At 42.3% G+C, this 16787-nt stretch overlaps 2 protein-coding genes across 4 annotated transcripts in view; both read right to left on the reverse strand.

The window, feature by feature from the left end:
* LOC111947510 (uncharacterized) overlaps positions 1–16787 on the reverse strand; it is a 60338-nt gene that overhangs the window by 40888 nt on the left and 2663 nt on the right. The window lies entirely within an intron of this gene.
* LOC110014687 (uncharacterized) lies at positions 4640–5915 on the reverse strand. The gene is made up of 4 exons (XM_078948284.1): positions 5863–5915; positions 5691–5756; positions 5538–5606; positions 4640–5420 (listed from the first exon to the last, which is right to left on the reverse strand). Exons 2-4 carry the CDS (start codon positions 5704–5706, stop codon positions 4657–4659), a joined length of 849 nt encoding a protein of 282 aa, XP_078804410.1. The 5' UTR covers positions 5707–5756; positions 5863–5915; the 3' UTR covers positions 4640–4656.

Here is a 16787-nt window from a genome sequence, read left to right on the forward strand (position 1 = left end):
TGGGGGGTCCTGGCTCGTACCTGGGGTTGGGGCGGGGGGATACCCGGAACTCCTGGGTGGTGGTGGGGTGCTCGTTTGGGGCTGTGGGCGTCCTTCTCCGGTGGGGCCCTGCGTTGGGTTCTCCCGGCGCGGCGGGGGGGCTGCTCTCCTGGTTGGGCTCTCTTTCCCTCCGTGCCTCCCTGGCCTCTGGCTCTGGGGGCCTTGCGGCGGCCCTGCTGGCCCTCGCCTGGGTGGCGGGCTTGGTCGCCCGGGCGGCGGTTGTTCCCTGCCGGTTCCCGTGTGGCGTTGGGGGGATTCCGGCTATCTGCATGATTTCCAATGCCAAGTTGAGCAACTCCAGCCTCGCACTGGCAAAACTTAAGGAACACTTATAGAAGCTGCATGGAGATGGAGAATAACAGAACACAACGCTTGCAGAATTCAAGGTGAAGAGAGTCAGATTTGATGATAAGGCCACTCTGCCTGCTCTTGGATTTGTTCCCATTAACAAACCGATCCTCACAGCATCATATGAACTTGCGTACCTCATCGCAAAGCAGGGCAAGCCACACACCATTGGTGAAACACTAGTAAAACTAGCTGCGTTAAAAATGGCGAATCTGATACTCGGAACAGCGGCCGAAGGTAAATTATCCCAAATTCCTCTTTCAAATGACACCATCAGCAACAGAATAGATGAGATGAGTAAAGACATCTTGGCTCAAGTAGTCGCAGATCTGATTTCAAGCCCGGCAAAATTCAGCCTTCAACTTGACGAGACCACAGACGTTGCTAACCTAAGCCAGCTTGCTGTTTTTGTGCGGTATGTGAAAGACGACATGATAAAAGAAGAGTTTTTATTTTGTTAGCCTCTTACAACCACAACTAAGGCAGCTGATGTGAAGAAGCTTGTGGATGACTTATTCAGAGACAATGATCTTTCGTGGGATATGGTCACTGCAGTTTGTACGGATGGAGCTCCAGTAATGCTGGGAGGAAAGTCTGGTTTTGGCGCGCTAGTAAAAGCCGGTGCACCACACATCATTGTCACACATTGTATTCTGCACAGGCATGCGTTGGCAACAAAAACCTTGCCTCCAAAAATGGCAGAAGTATTAAAAACTGTAGTGGAATGTGTGAACTATGTGCGAAATAGTGCTCTGAGGCACTGCATCTTCAGTGAGCGGTGCAAAGAAATGGGCGCTGAATTTGAGGTACTAATGTACCATTCTAATGTGCGGTGGTTATCCCGGGGACAGGTGCTGAATCGTGTTTTTGCCTTGCGTGTGGAATTAGCCTTGTTTTTGGAAGAGCACCAACATTGTCATGCAGATTGCTTCAAAAAATCTGAGTTCATTCTCATTTTAGCATACATGGCTGATATATTCGCAGCTCTCAATCACCTTAATCAGCAGATGCAGGGGGGTGGAGTCAACATCATGGAAGCAGAAGAAAACCTGAAGGCTTTTCAAAAAAAGCTACTATTATGGAAACGACAAACAGAACAATAATTTTTCAAACTTTCCCCTTCTTGACAACCGTGTAAGTAAGTCTCATTTAAAAGGTAATTGACTTTACTACAACTCTCAAGTCCCTCAGAGAGTATTAAAAATAAATAATAAAAAGACCTCTGGGCAGTGTAAGTGTTTTGATTCTGCTCCTGACTCATAAGTGACCGCCAATAATTTGTGCCCAATGCCAGAAAAAATTACTAAACATTTGATGCGCGTGGAGACTTTTACCCTCATGTTCAAAATGGCTTAATTCAGAGTATAAAGAGAAACACCGGACGTTTCTGGAAGAATGGGAAGATTCTTACTTTTTTACTGAACAGAATGGCAAGTAACTATGTTTATTATTGTGACATTTTGGAAGCTGTACAATTGTTCATGGCAAAAAGAAGAACAAAACTTATCTCAGGGAAAATTAAAAACTCTTCCAAAAGTAGAACACATAAGTCCAGATCTGAGGTCTTTGCATTGGCTGTTGCTGGTTTATAAAGCTTTGAATGGTTTAGCACCAAAATACATGACTGACCTCCTGACCCAGGATGTACCAGCCAGACCTCTCCGGTCATTTGGATCCAGTCTTTGGTCAGTTCTAGAGTCAACACTAGACAGACATGGAGAAGCTGCATCCAGCTTCTATTATAGAAAAGACTTCCAGAAAGCCTTAGATCATCTGAAACACTCAGATTATTTAAATCCAGGTTAGAGCCCACCTGTTCATTACATCAGCAATTTCTCTGCTGTTTTCTTGGAGAAACTGATCAAATCTGGTTACATCTTCTTCAGAGTTTGGTGCTCCCGTCCACCTAACCAAACAAACCCAGGACCTACCTTTCATAGGCAGACGGCGACCACACCCAGTCCAGCTTCTCATTGTGTACCGGTTTGTTCTGTAAAGACTTGTCATAAATTCTACTTTACTTTCTTCATAAATGGTCCTTTCCTGTTTCCAAACGTCTGCTTCCCGGTTAACCACGGGGTACGTTCGATTTTAACTCTGCATCCTCCAAGACAACGAGATGCAATGGCACTTAAACTGCAATTTTACAATTTATTTCGATTTTTAAGAAGTGAAAATCTAATCAATGGGAGTGTTTTTACAATGGAAACGTTGGTTTATGCCATATAAAATACATTTGAATCGCCAATCTAGTGAGCATCTAGTTTTTTGCAGAGACTTCTGGGAAATTTCCAGGGCACTGGATTGTGGGAAATGTAGATGGTTGGCACTACAAAATGGCAAACACACGACAGAGTGCTCTATATAGTTAGTTTTCGGACATTCCAATCCAGTTTTCAGACTTCAAAGCTAAAAACAAGAATTATTTAGAGACAGACAGTGGTAAGAAGAAAGTAGGAGGACTGGCGGTGTTTATTAACGAGAGATGGTGCAACCCGGCGCGCGTCTCTGTGAAGGAACAGCTTTGCTCCCGTGACATTGAGGTTCTCGCTGTGGGCATTCGGCCGTTTTGCATCCCGAGGGAGTTTTCGCATGTTATAGTTTTTAACGTGTACATCCCTCTATCGGCTGACGCGGAGGCAGCCTGCGAGCGACTCCACGGAGCGCTGACGCGTATGCAGACCCGGCACCCGCAGGCGCTGCTTCTAATCAGCGGGGACTTCAACCATGCCTCGCTCTCCTCCATTCTCCCCACTTTCACTCAGTATGTTAAGTGCCTCACTAGGGACAACAAGACGCTGGACTTACTGTATTCAAAGATTAAGGACTCATAGGAATCCAACCCTCTCCCCGCACTCGGTCGCTCTGATCACAACCTGGTGCACCTGCTCTCTGAATACAAACCCAGGGCAAGAAGAGAACCACCCCAGAAGAAGTCAGTGAGCGTGGACTGATGAGGCCAGTGAGAGATTGAGAGACTGTTTCCAGACCACGGACTGTGTGGTTCCGGTTCCTAAAATGGGGCACGTTAAGGAGCCAAATCACTACAGACCAGTAGCCCTGACCTCCCACTTAATGAAGACCATGGAGAGGCTCATCCTCAGCCACCTTCGCTCAGTGGTCAGCACCGCGACGGATCCGCTACAGTTTGCCTACAGGCCGAACATCGGGGTGGATGACGCTGTCATCTACCTGCTGCACCGGGCGCTGACTCACCTGGAGGATGCCAGAACCGCTGTGAGGGTCATGTTCTGTGACTTCTCCAGCGCCTTCAACACCATCCGGCCAGCTCTGTTGAGAGAGAAGCTGGAAGGGGCTGGAGTGGACGGACGACTGGCTGCATGGACGACCGACTACCTCACCAACAGACCACAGTATGTGAGGCTACACAACTGTGTTTCGTAGGTGGTGGTTTCCAGCACCGGGGCTCCTCAGGGGACGGTGCTCTCACCATTCCTCTTCACCCTTTATCTACAACACTGGCAGTTGTCACCTCCAGAAGTTCTCTGACAACTCAGCCATTGTTGGCTGTGTGCTGGGGGGGACGAGCTGGAGTACAGGTCAGTCATCAAGGACTTTTTGGACTGGTGTGAGCGTAATCACTTGAACACCAGTAAGACAGATGGTGATTGACTTCCAGAGAAGACCACCACAATTCACACCGGTGAGCATCCAGGGCTCGGACATTGAGGTAGTGGACAGTTTTAAGTACCGGGGTGTTCACCTCAACAAGAAACTGGACTGACAACACCGATGCCCTGTATAAGAAGGGCCAAAGTCGCCTCCACCTTCTGAAGAGACTGAGGTCCTTTGGAGTGTGCAGGCCTCTCTTAAGGACTTTGACTCTGTGGTAGCCACTGCCATCCACTACGCCTTGGTCTGTTGGGGAGCAGGCAGCACAGAAAGACTCAAGCTGGTCAGGAGGGCCAGTTCTGTCCTGTCCACTGGACTTTGAGGAAGTGGGTGAAAGGAGGATGTTGCACATTTTAAATACCCATTTTTGCACCGAACTGCTGTAATTGAATTTGGGATCAAGAATCTTATGTTTCTAGTATCAATCTAAATGGAATCTCTTGAGCAGCTAAACATCTATACGTCAATAAAATAAAATCTGACACTCATCTTTTTATCTGCAACCCAAGTCTCCGGAAAACAAAAGCAGGACTGGACTTTACCGCTTACTTTTCCTGAGATGCAGCAATGTGGCCATGAAATTAAACTAATGCACGACATGAACCATTACAAGACAAAATGAAGAATCAAGATTTTTTATTCAATGGACACAGTCTGGTTGCTGGCGGCGTCGGACACAGTCTGGTTGCTGGCGGCGTCGGACACAGTCTGGTTGCTGGCGGCGTCGGACACAGTCTGGTTGCTGGCGGCGTCGGACACAGTCTGGTTGCTGGCGGCGTCGGACACAGTCTGGTTGCTGGCGGCGTCGGACACAGTCTGGTTGCTGGCGGCGTCGGACACAGTCTGGTTGCTGGCGGCGTCGGACACAGTCTGGTTGCTGGCGGCGTCGGACACAGTCTGGTTGCTGGCGGCGTCGGACACAGTCTGGTTGCTGGCGGCGTCGGACACAGTCTGGTTGCTGGCGGCGTCGGACACAGTCTGGTTGCTGGCGGCGTCGGACACAGTCTGGTTGCTGGCGGCGTCGGACACAGTCTGGTTGCTGGCGGCGTCGGACACAGTCTGGTTGCTGGCGGCGTCGGACACAGTCTGGTTGCTGGCGGCGTCGGACACAGTCTGGTTGCTGGCGGCGTCGGACACAGTCTGGTTGCTGGCGGCGTCGGACACAGTCTGGTTGCTGGCGGCGTCGGACACAGTCTGGTTGCTGGCGGCGTCGGACACAGTCTGGTTGCTGGCGGCGTCGGACACAGTCTGGTTGCTGGCGGCGTCGGACACAGTCTGGTTGCTGGCGGCGTCGGACACAGTCTGGTTGCTGGCGGCGTCGGACACAGTCTGGTTGCTGGCGGCGTCGGTGACTAGACCGAGTGCAGTTTGAGCTCCTACCTCATTGTTTTCCAGTTGTACTAACAGGACAAAATATTTACGTACTTTAATGTTTGCATTTCTTTTGCTGCTCATATCCTTTTCAGACTAACCAAGCCATGTGATCACCATACTGCAATTCTTTTACAAATTCTCACCTTTAACCAGATTTTCCAACCTGGAATCTAGTGACTGTAGAAGATCAAAGCTGCTCTCTAAAGCCAAATCTTTTGGGGGAGGAAATGGAGATAGTAGTAAACATCCACTCAGGAGTTTTTTCTGTATACACTTTCGTTAGCATTAATTCTCACCAGCTTTTCTTCCCATCCTTTTATTGATTGCATTCTGGCTTTCTCTAGCAACTGGTAAGCTTAAACCTGAGGAGAATCACAGTTTAAAAGAAGGTTAAATGCTTGCTTAGATGCTTTATGAAAACATAAATTTTAACCTGCAGTTCAAATCCTTCCAATAAACCCTACATACAGCCAGAACACAAAGGGCCACAAACGTCTCAGCTCCCATGTTTTCAGACACCGAATGAGAAGACAACAACCAAAAGGAGCTTATAAAGGTTCATCCTGCAGGAAACACAGCTGCTGTTCATAACAGCTGATTGTCTTTCTCCTCAGATCTGCTGGACTCACATTTTGATTGACACACCTGTGATGAAACTTCAGAATTGATGGATTACCTTGTTAGTTCTCAATTTTATCAGGTTAAGATAAAAGCTTGATAGTGTCACACTACTTTAACAAAAATAAAAATATAAATGTTCTTCAAATCTTTGAGTAAAAAGTTCTCTTTTTAAGGAATCAAACTGTGTACTCTGAAGAAAACTGAGTCATTTGACACTGATATGGAATCTTCAGGTAAATGGAGGACATCGAAGCTCCTCAGAATTTGTCTTTTGTATAAGGTTTGGTCTTCATTTTTTAGACATTTGATATAAATGTTTTAATATACATTTTTATATAAATGTCAGGACTCTTTTCCAGAACCTTTGAGTTACAGTGATGCATCTTTAGACAAAGAGAAGAACTGTTGAAGCAATCTTTAATTTAATGTCCAAATATCCTAAGTTTGACACGACTTTGTATGAATGTCTACTGGTTGTATTGTTTTGTGCATTACACTTGCTTTGATTGCTCGAAATAAACCATTTCAAATCAAATTAAAAAAAACTTTAGCGGCTCACATCTCTGTCTAAAGAGCAGCAGCTGTGGTTTGTTTGTCTCCTTCTATTTCTCACAGCCTTTTCATAACACTGCCCCTACTCAAAGCCCCAGACTCAGCGCTTTATTGACCAGTTTGACATGCTGGTGATGGTGAATCTCACATCAGAGTAACCCTTGTGCTATCCTAGGCACTTTAACATTGGGAGTGGGGTCATCTTGACCCACTAGACAGTGCTCTGAACCTTTTTTCTTCAATGATTTGTGATCTTCACTGGTGTCCATGGATTACATGAAATCTTTTCACCTTTATCCACCTTTGTCATGGTAGGGAGAACACGTCAATGTAAGGGGGGGGGGGGGGGTAATCTCAGACAGCACAAGGGATAAGCCCAATGACCAGTGGCTCCCTCTACCAGACTTCCTGCTGTCAGGGAAATTTGGTCCATTTATGCAAAAGATTCGAGCAGTGAATGGATGTCACAAGAGATCAGTAAGGTTTTTTGAGTGCAAAGCCTCTAAGGCAGGGGTGTCAGTTTCACTGAGGGCCACATCAGCATAGTGGCTGTCCTCAAAGGGCCAGATATGACTTCTACATGTAACTAAATGTAATGAAAAATAAATGTAACTACTCCTTAATGTTAAATAACTCATTATTTATTTATTATAACTTTTTAAAGTGACAATTACAGTTGCATAGAAAACATATGTTTGCTTGTTACTCTGACGTAAATCCTTTTAAATTTGATTCTGTCAGGTTAGGTTATATGGTCAGTGTTTAAGACCTAATGCATAGTTGCCCAATCCGATATTTCAAGTCCGATTCCCCCTAGATATTAATAAATACACACCAATTTTTCATTTTTATTCTAACAAATTAAAAACTTTTATGCTCTCTGGGGCCACATAAAGTGACATGGCGGGCCACATTTGGCCCCCGGGCCTTGAGTTTGACACATGTGCTCTAAGCGAAGCTCCTGGCACCTGTCTGTGTGCAAGGTGTCTTTCTCTTAGCTTCTTCAATTATCTCAGACTGCCATTTCTTAAATACAGACATAAGATATACTGTATCCCTTGTTTAGGAATGTTGTGGTCATTTTGCGCTTTTTTGGAGATGCTGCACTGCAATGACTCTTCAGAAAGAGGTTTTTGGTCAGATGTGTTTCCATGCTTACCAGCTGCAATTCCATTATTCAAGCATAAGTGTTTTCTGAATCTGGGATATCTCATTTGTTGAGACGGCTCATTGCGCTACTGAAAAAAAACACAGACCAGCACTGTGCTCTTCCTTTTTAAAGTCCCAGCAGGGGCTCTGAGAAGCAAAGTTGCAGTTTGATTCATTTATAGAAAAGGAAATAAAACTTTCAGAGACGTTTTGACCCCATGTACTGGCAGGAATCCCCAGTAGCCTCTCTCAGCTGTGTGAGCCTAACATCAAGGTGCACAGATTACTTCCAGACTACATCATTTTAATTTACCAGTGTTTTCTGTAAAAATCTGAGGATATACCAAAAAACTGGCTTGTTGCAGCCTGCATGACACCCTGATCCAGATTAGTGTAAGGTCAGAGACTATGGGCTGCAGACAAATGTTTGTTCTGCATTTATGGTTTGTAGCTTAGGGCACCCAAGTGGAGATTGCTGACCTTTGCTGTGACGTTTATCTGGTTTCCTTTATAGCAAACTGAGTCTCCACAAGCACGACCCTACTATTAATGACCCAAGCTTGCAACAGAGAGGTAATTTAATCACAAGAACAAAATGTAAGTGAAGAAAAGCTCATTTGTTTGAGAAGTGCCAGGAAATAAAAATGATTTTTGGGCTCTTATCTTCTTCAGCTGAATGCAGGTGCCTACTTTTATATTTTTTTTATTTATTTATTTTATTTCACAAAATTATTATCGATAACACACATATGTTCAAAAACCTCTTTTAGCTGGTGCCATTTATGTTTTTGGATGTTCTTTTGAAACCCAGTTATAGTGTAGCTCAGAGTTTTCTCCAGAAAAATACAAACTCGGTTTGGAAAATGTTGTGAATAAAGGACAAGCCACTAGTTGCCTAAGGTGTGTGAAAAAACAACACAAAACACAAATGTGAAATGCAAAGGCATACATGTAATTCCTAAGAAAAATCTCAAGCTTGCCTATTTACCTTTTTGAAGCATGTAATTTAAAAAGACGATCAGTAGCTTAAATTTTTGTCAACAGTTGTTACAAAAAGTAGTCTGCCAGCTGGAAGTCCACTGGATGGAGCCATTCACCCTCACATGAAAGCAGGTTTGTTTGAAACTGAACGGTCTTTGACATTTAATGTCATATAAAAACGTTTCATGTTTAAAAATATATGCTTAATTCACAGGCGACAGATATATTATTGTTACATTCACCTCAAGAATTACATTGGAATTTAGTGCCTCTTTGTGTCTTTTCCTAATTGATTTAAAAAGAAATCATTATGATGCAGCGTTGCACAATTGCTAAACAACAGTTAATATATCTGCAGTTTGAGGTTTTAGCTCAGAGGTCTGCGATCCTAAAGAGCCACTTGGGGCTTGGGTGAAGTCCCACTTCACCCGCTAGAAACATAGAACACTGATTTGTGTGTTATTGTTACTATTATAATAAATATAAATGAACTAATGTTATTGAAATAAAAAAACATAAACATAAAGAGAAAATTGCTTTTTTTCAAAACATAAAATAGTTGATAGCTTTTAAGAGGGTTTCTTGTGACTTCCTTTCAGAATAAAAGACACCTTATTTCACATTAGACCATCTCAATGCAGCAAATGTAGTAGCAGGTAGTGTAATGTCAGCAGTGGTTAAAATATGTTTATTTTATTAAACTATATTAAAGTTTATTTTAACATTTGTGAAGAATCTCAGCCAGAAATGTGCAAATCTAATGAACCAAAATTGAATCACAGCTATTTACCTTGCCATATTTTTTGAACCATAAGAAGCACTTGAAAATTCTTACATTTGTTCAAAAATAGAGAATCTTCTTTATAATCCAGTCTGCCTTAACTATGGTTGTGCTCAGTGACCTCAATTGTTTTTCTGTAGTACACGGCGCACAAATAACTGTCAAAATGTGTCAAAATGTTTAGTTCAACTTGTGATACTTACTGTCGTTCAACAGTTTATAAATAAGTTAAATAAAGTTTGAGCTAGTTTACTTTTTTACTTTACTAAATACTTTGACTACTTTTTCAAGTTACGTTTAAAAATCAAAACCTTTTATTTTTCTTTGACTAGAACGCCACAATGGAGGGGTAAAAGAGCAATACGTGTCTTCGGAGCGGCATGTTGCATCTCCGTTTTAGATAAACATGGCGTCTAACTGAGGTGACCTGTCATGAGAAATGTATAGGTCTATAAATTAAGCGACCAGGAAAGTATTTTGTGCCTGTTTGTGACCTCCAAACTTTTTGCATGGCAACTAACTTTGACTAGATGAAAATGTACTTATGAACACTTGATAAGTGTATCTTTTGTTCTTTCATGGTGTCTATACTCAGCTCAGGACTACAATTGTGTTTGGACTGATCTTTGCATTTTCGTTTTAATTATGACACAGAATAAGCGGCTTTAAGTATAAAAGGAAAAAGCATTTTGAAATATTGCTTTTTCATTTGAATTTTGAGTCATTTCATGCAGCTACATTTTGAAAATTAAAAAGCAATTCTGTTAATCCATTTTAAATGTCAAATTAGACATTTCTAAATGAATTATGCTACACATTTACCAGAGAACGTCTTGAAAATGAAATGTCAAATACCATTTTAATTTTAATTAAGTGACAGAATAAGCTGTGTTCAGGAAGGAAATGAAAAAGCATTTTGAAGTATTGCTTTTTCTTGTTAATTTTGAGTCAAAAAATGCAGCTTCATTTTGGAAGTGAAAAAGCATTTCTATTAATCCATTTTAAATCTCAAATTAGACATTTCTGAATGAATTATGCTACACATTTACCAGAGAACGTCTTGAAAATGAAATGTCAAATACCATTTTCATTTTAATTTTAATTAAGTGACAGAATAAGCTGTGTTGAGGAAGGAAATGAAAAAGCATTTTGGTGGATTGCTTTTTCATTATATTTTTGAGTCAAAAAATGCAGCTTCATTTTGAAAATGAAAAAGCATTTCTGGTTTTGACTTTGCTTTTTATTTATGCTACAGAATCGCTTCCATATAATATGACTGCCATCAAACCGCCAAAAATATTTTCGCATGCATTGTGTCGCATCTCTCTTTTTTACAATCTTTGATTTTTCTGACTACTCTGGACGCCAATCACAGAAAAGAAGGTCCACACTGATTGGTCTAAATTATATCCAATCAGGTGCTTCGCACTTAATTCGTCTCTAGGTAGACACAGACTACATGTTAAATTGTGGGACAGGAACGAACGGTAAGTATCGTTTAAAGTAACACTTTATGATAAATCATTATTACTTTCTTAAGTGTACTTTAAAATAATAATTTAAAACAAGTTTTGTTAAGCTACCTATGAACTATTCTCATTAGATTTTTGGGGGTGATTTTCAGAAGAAAAAAAAAACGCGGAAAATCATGGGAGATCGCATTGTTTAGATCCATGTAACAATGATGAGTAAGGAGAGATTTATCATTAGATCCGGTACTAAAGGTGCTTTATTTTTTTAAATTTAAGATGGCGGCCCTTCCCGAGGTCAAAGGTCGACGAAACTTCACAGGTGGTTGTAAACCTAAGCTAGCGGCATGTGCGTCAAACATTGTGAAAATCACTAGAAAAAAAGTTCATTTTCCTATATTGTGTAAAAAGGCAAAAATCCTGTTATCACAAATTTTGGCACAAAATGGTCACCAAATCGCTGCTCATGTCACCATCCCATAAAGATTTCAAAACTCCTTGTGGATATCCCCAACAAGGACATGTTGGTTTTGTAAGTCGTGTACTTAAAAAAGAAATTCTGAATTTTTTCATTTTAGCTGAGTCAGCACATTTTTTTGCGACCACTTTTTGTTTAGCACACCCATATCGATCTTTTTGTTTATTACATCGTTTTGCACAAAGTGGGCCAACTGTAGACGTTTTTTTGAGAGCAGCTCCTTTAACAGTTCCTATCTTCCAGTCATTTGAGGCCACTGGATATCAGTTCTCTGGATCTACCCCAACCATCATTGCCACTATCCACAGACCACCAAAACCAAACAAGGATTTTATGTCAGACTTCTCAACTCTTCTAACATATATCACTGAGCTTTCACCTAAATATCCATCTGGATAATGTTAACAATTCACTTACTAATGATTTCCTATCCTGTTTGGAGAGTTTTGGTTTTCAACAATTTGTTGATTTTCCCACTCACTCAAAAGGACACATTCTGGACTTAATCTTCTGCTCAGATATAAAACCCATGGATTGTAAATCAAACTTCATCCCGTTTTCCGACCATATGCTTGTGACATTTAATGTCAATTTGTTTCTTTCCAAACACAAGCCTTCATGAAACATTACCTTCTGTAATGCTAAGGATATCAACCTTGAGATTTTATCTGTCCTGATCAGTGAACTTCCAAACACCACCACACAACACCACATCCTCAACACACTTGCTCCACTCAAATCCAGATCTGTCTCATTCACAAAAACCCACCCTGGTACACTCCCACTCTCAGACTGCTAAAAGCAAAAGGTCGCCAACTTAAAAGACTCTACACCAAAACCGGACTAACTATCCACAAAGACATGTACAGTACACACAGCACATTCTCCACTATAAAGACTGTATCTCCAAAACCAAATCTGCCTACTACTCCAATTTAATCAATTCAAATAAAGAAAATTCAAAGATTCTTTTCTCCTTCATCTCTAACATCACCAAACCTCCTGACTCCATCACATCTCTATTCAACTGATTTCTGCAACACCTTGGCTACATTTTTCACCACAAAAATCCACCTTATTCATCAACAGCTTTCCCCCTACTCTGCTCCATTTCTATCTTTCATTCCGTCTTTTAAATCTGACACTTCGTTTTCTTCATTTACCCTACCCACAGTTAGTCAAATCTCTACATTAATTAAAAAATCCAAACCTTCCACATGCCAGCTTGACCCACTGCCCACCATCCTTGGTAAAGCTACTGCTCCCTCTCTTTGTCCTCTCATCACCAACATAATCCATGCTTCCCTCTCCTCTGGAATTGTTCCTCCTGCACTGAAAACTGCTGCTGTCACTCGCATACTTAAAAAATCGGGTTCAGATCCCACAGACCTCAATAATTACCGTCCCATTTCCAACCTTCCCTAAATTTCAAAAATTCTTGAGAAAACAGTTTCTGCTCAGCTTCATGCTCATCTGTCCTCCAATAATCTGGATGAACTTTTCCAATCTACCTTCCGTCCCCTTCATAGTACTGAAACTGCTCTTCTAAAAATCACTGATGACCTTCTCCTCTCTGCTGACTGTGGTTTATTATCCATCCTTCTTTTACTTGATCTCAGTTCAGCTTTTGACACCATTTCTCATTCCATCCTCCTGAACAGACTCTCTTCCATTGGCATCTCTGGCACTGTCCTCTCCTGGTTTCATTCCTACCTGTCTGACCGTACTCAGTTTATCCAACTGAAATCTTTCACTTCTCATTCTGTCCCCATAACAACTGGTGTCCCTCAGGGTTCTGTGCTCGGTCCACTCCTCTTTATTATCTACCTTCTCCCGCTTGGTCATATTTTCCAAAAAATCCACATCCCTTTTCATTGCTATGCGGATGACACCCAGCTCTATCTTTCCAGCCAACCCAACTCCACATTGCCTCCATTAGCACTGGTTGACTGCATCAATGAAGTCAAATCCTGGTTCACCTCAAAATTTTTAAAACTCAATAGCAATAAAACTGAACTTCTTCTGATAGGCACCAAATCCACCCTGAGCAAGACCAACCATTTCTCTCTTTCCTCTGACGGCTCCAGCATCTCTCCCTCCCCTCAGGTAAAGAGTTTGGGTGTCATCCTTGACAGTAGTCTCTCTTTCACTTCTCACATAAACAGCGTCACCCTATCAGCTTACTTCCATCCACGCGACATACAACGTCTCCGGCCCTCCCTCAGTCCCCAGTCCACTCGTACACAGTCTTGTTACTTCCCGCCTGGACTATTGTAACTCTCTTCTATTTGGTCTCCCACAAAAAACCCTCCATAAACTTCAACTGGTTCAAAATTCAGCTGCTGGTATCATCACACGCACTCCCTCCATCAAACACATCACACCTATCCTTCAACAACTTCACTGGCCCCCATCCCATTCCGCATTCAATACAAAATCTTGCTCTGCACATTCCAAGCCTTTCACAACCTTGCACCTCCATATCTCTCTGACCTCCTTCATGTCTCCATACCTGCTCGCTCCCTTCGCTCCTCTTCCTCTATCCAGTTTTCTGTTCCTTCCGCCCGTCTTGTCACCATGGGGAGCTGGGCATTCAGTGGCTCTGCTCTGCTTTGGAACTCACTCCCCCCTGACCTCCGCAACACTGACACACTCCCACATTTCAAATCAAAGCTAAAAACTCATCTTTTCCAGATGGCCTATTCACTTTAACAGTGACCTTTTCATGTTTTTATAACATTTTATTTAATTGTGTATGTATTTAAATTGCTGTTGTTGTTTTAACTGTTTATTGTATTTTTTATACTGTATACATGTTGTGCAGCGACCTTGAGTGCCCAGAAAGGCGCCTTATAAATAAAATGTATTATTATTATAATTTTTGTTACTATAACGTTTAATTTGTGGCTTTAACTTTACTTTATTTTTCGCTGTGATGTCATCGTCATGGGTGGGGTGTCGTTTAGTATGCCGAACATTCATTTTCGCCGGGTCGTAGGGGTCTGCAAATTTTGGTGACTTTTTGCGCCTTTGGCGGGGGTCACATTTTCACTCAAAAACGCAGAAATCTTTCCAACTGCGAAAATAATATGCTCCTTGCAGTCAGTGTCTGCTGCTGCGGGACAATGTAATTCATTACAGAAATCTGCTGTTTGATCATATCAGCTTGGAAAAAATGTCAGCCCAAAATTTTGGTTACTTGGAAAGATTTCGGTCTCTCTGGTCTGGTCTCGTTCTTTTTTCTTTAGGGGGTGGGGTGCCTCGGCATTGCTCCTCCTTGTCTGTCTGCTGTGGTTTAGGGGCGGGGGCAGGGGCGCTACGTGGTCATCTGGGCTCTGGTGTGGGAAGAGCGTGCTCGGGGAGATTAGGTGGGGGTCCGGCCGGGCTTGGGGGGTGATCTTTTTGCCTGTGCAGGGGGGGGGGGGCTGCGCTGGATGGGCTCCCATCTGCACCTAAGGTTGGGATCACTCCTTCCCTGGCTCTGGGACGGGGCGTGGCAACTCCCTTGGGGCCCGCGGTGATCGATCTATGATTGTCTTGATGAAAATCAGAAAAATATCATAAGATTAGGCTGGATGTGAGCAATATCCCAAGATTCATCACGCTACCCAAGATGCATTTCGACCAGCCAATCATTGGTCTTGTTGTTACACCTCAGTTACAGGGACACAGTGATAAGCCGAAATGCATCTTGGGTATGGGTGATGCATGACGGGATATTGCTCACATCCATGTTTGTAATGCTAGGAAACTTGATGAATGTAAGACAAGGTTGAATATGTGGCTCCAAAGAGATATGTCGCTGCTGGGTCGGATCTATCTGACAAAGATGGAGGGTTTGTCTAGATGTATTTATCCATCTTACTCTAATGCCATCCCCAAAAAAATTATAAAATCCATCAACCAAATGACTTTTAACTTTATTTGGAGAAACAAGCCTAATTACATGACAAAAAATCGATATGGTCAAAGAATTTAAGGATGGTGGTCTCAAAGTTATAGTTATTGTCTTAACGGAACCCTGAAAATAAACTGGTTGAAATCATGGATCAAACACAACCAATCCTTCTGGTTTTGTGTCCCAAATCATTTATTTAACAAATTAGGTGGATTACAGTTGGTGCTTGTTAGTGATTTTATTTATTTATTTATTATATAATATTTGGAACAACAGACACATTCTCCACAGAAACAGATCCTTGTTTTGTGCTGAATGGTTCGGCAGAGGTGTCTGGTCGATGTCTGATGGACACGGAGGGCAATTTATTAGATTATGAGCAATTTTGTTTAAGACATAACTTCAATCCTCCTATTTCAGAATTCTTAAAATTCCGTAATTCTTTTCCTCGAGAATTTGTATTTCTAACAAGGAACACTCTATGACACATGTAATGATAAAACCACAGTTAGCCAAATTATCAATTGAAGGATGCCCTCTTATGGACAAAAAATGTAATAACTCTTTTATCAGAAATTGGTTCATTAACCCTTATGATATCTTAGGTGACCCCCCCCCCCTTGCATTGACGTGTTCTCCCTACCATGACAAAGGTGGATAAAGGTGGAAAGATTTCATGTAATCCATGGACACCAGTGAAGATCACAAATCATTGAAGAAAAAAGGTTCAGAGCACTGTCTAGTGCAGGGGTCGGCAACCTTTTTTACTCAAAGCGCCATTTGGGACCGCCCCTAATGAAAAAAAAGCACCTGGAGCCACAACCCGTTTTGACATTATTATATATATATTATGCATGTATACATTATATCAAGGGTGCTCATTACGTCGATCTTCAAGGACATGAGTGTAGATCGCGGGCCAGAAAAGATATAAAAAGTACTTCTTAAAAATCCACCAGCCAATCAAAATCCTCACTGAGAAGTACGGGACTTGATTGACATGTAGATTGGCCAATCGGACATCCTCTGAAACATACATCACTGCAATTGCACATTGTGTTTTTTAAAGGATGATACCGCAGACGCGTTGGGAGGAGTTACTGGTTCTGGTCTGATCGCTGCATGGAGCGATGTGTTTATCAATGCATGGTAGAAACTGAGAATGTGGAGAGATCAGGTTTATTATTTTGAAGAGTTCTACTTGGTAATCATGTTTCCATGTGTGAGTTCATAAAATCATCCCAGAGAAAGTCTCTGCTTCAACTCCTGCAGGGAAAGCTGCGTCTGAATCTGACGCCCGTGTTTGCATCTCTCTGACAGAGTTTGAAGCCAAAGCCCCTCCTCCGCCTCTCCACCTGCTTTTCCTCTCTACCTGTTCACCTGTTCACATCCTCTGCAGCTGAGATTTGTTTCCCCCGCGCTCCTCAGCGTGTCCTACACAGAGAGCGCAAAATACGGTCATAC

Source organism: Oryzias latipes, chromosome 6 (assembly GCF_053564925.1).
Source record: "Oryzias latipes strain Hd-rR chromosome 6, Olatipes_Hd-rR_3.1".
Lineage (NCBI taxonomy): Eukaryota > Metazoa > Chordata > Actinopteri > Beloniformes > Adrianichthyidae > Oryzias > Oryzias latipes.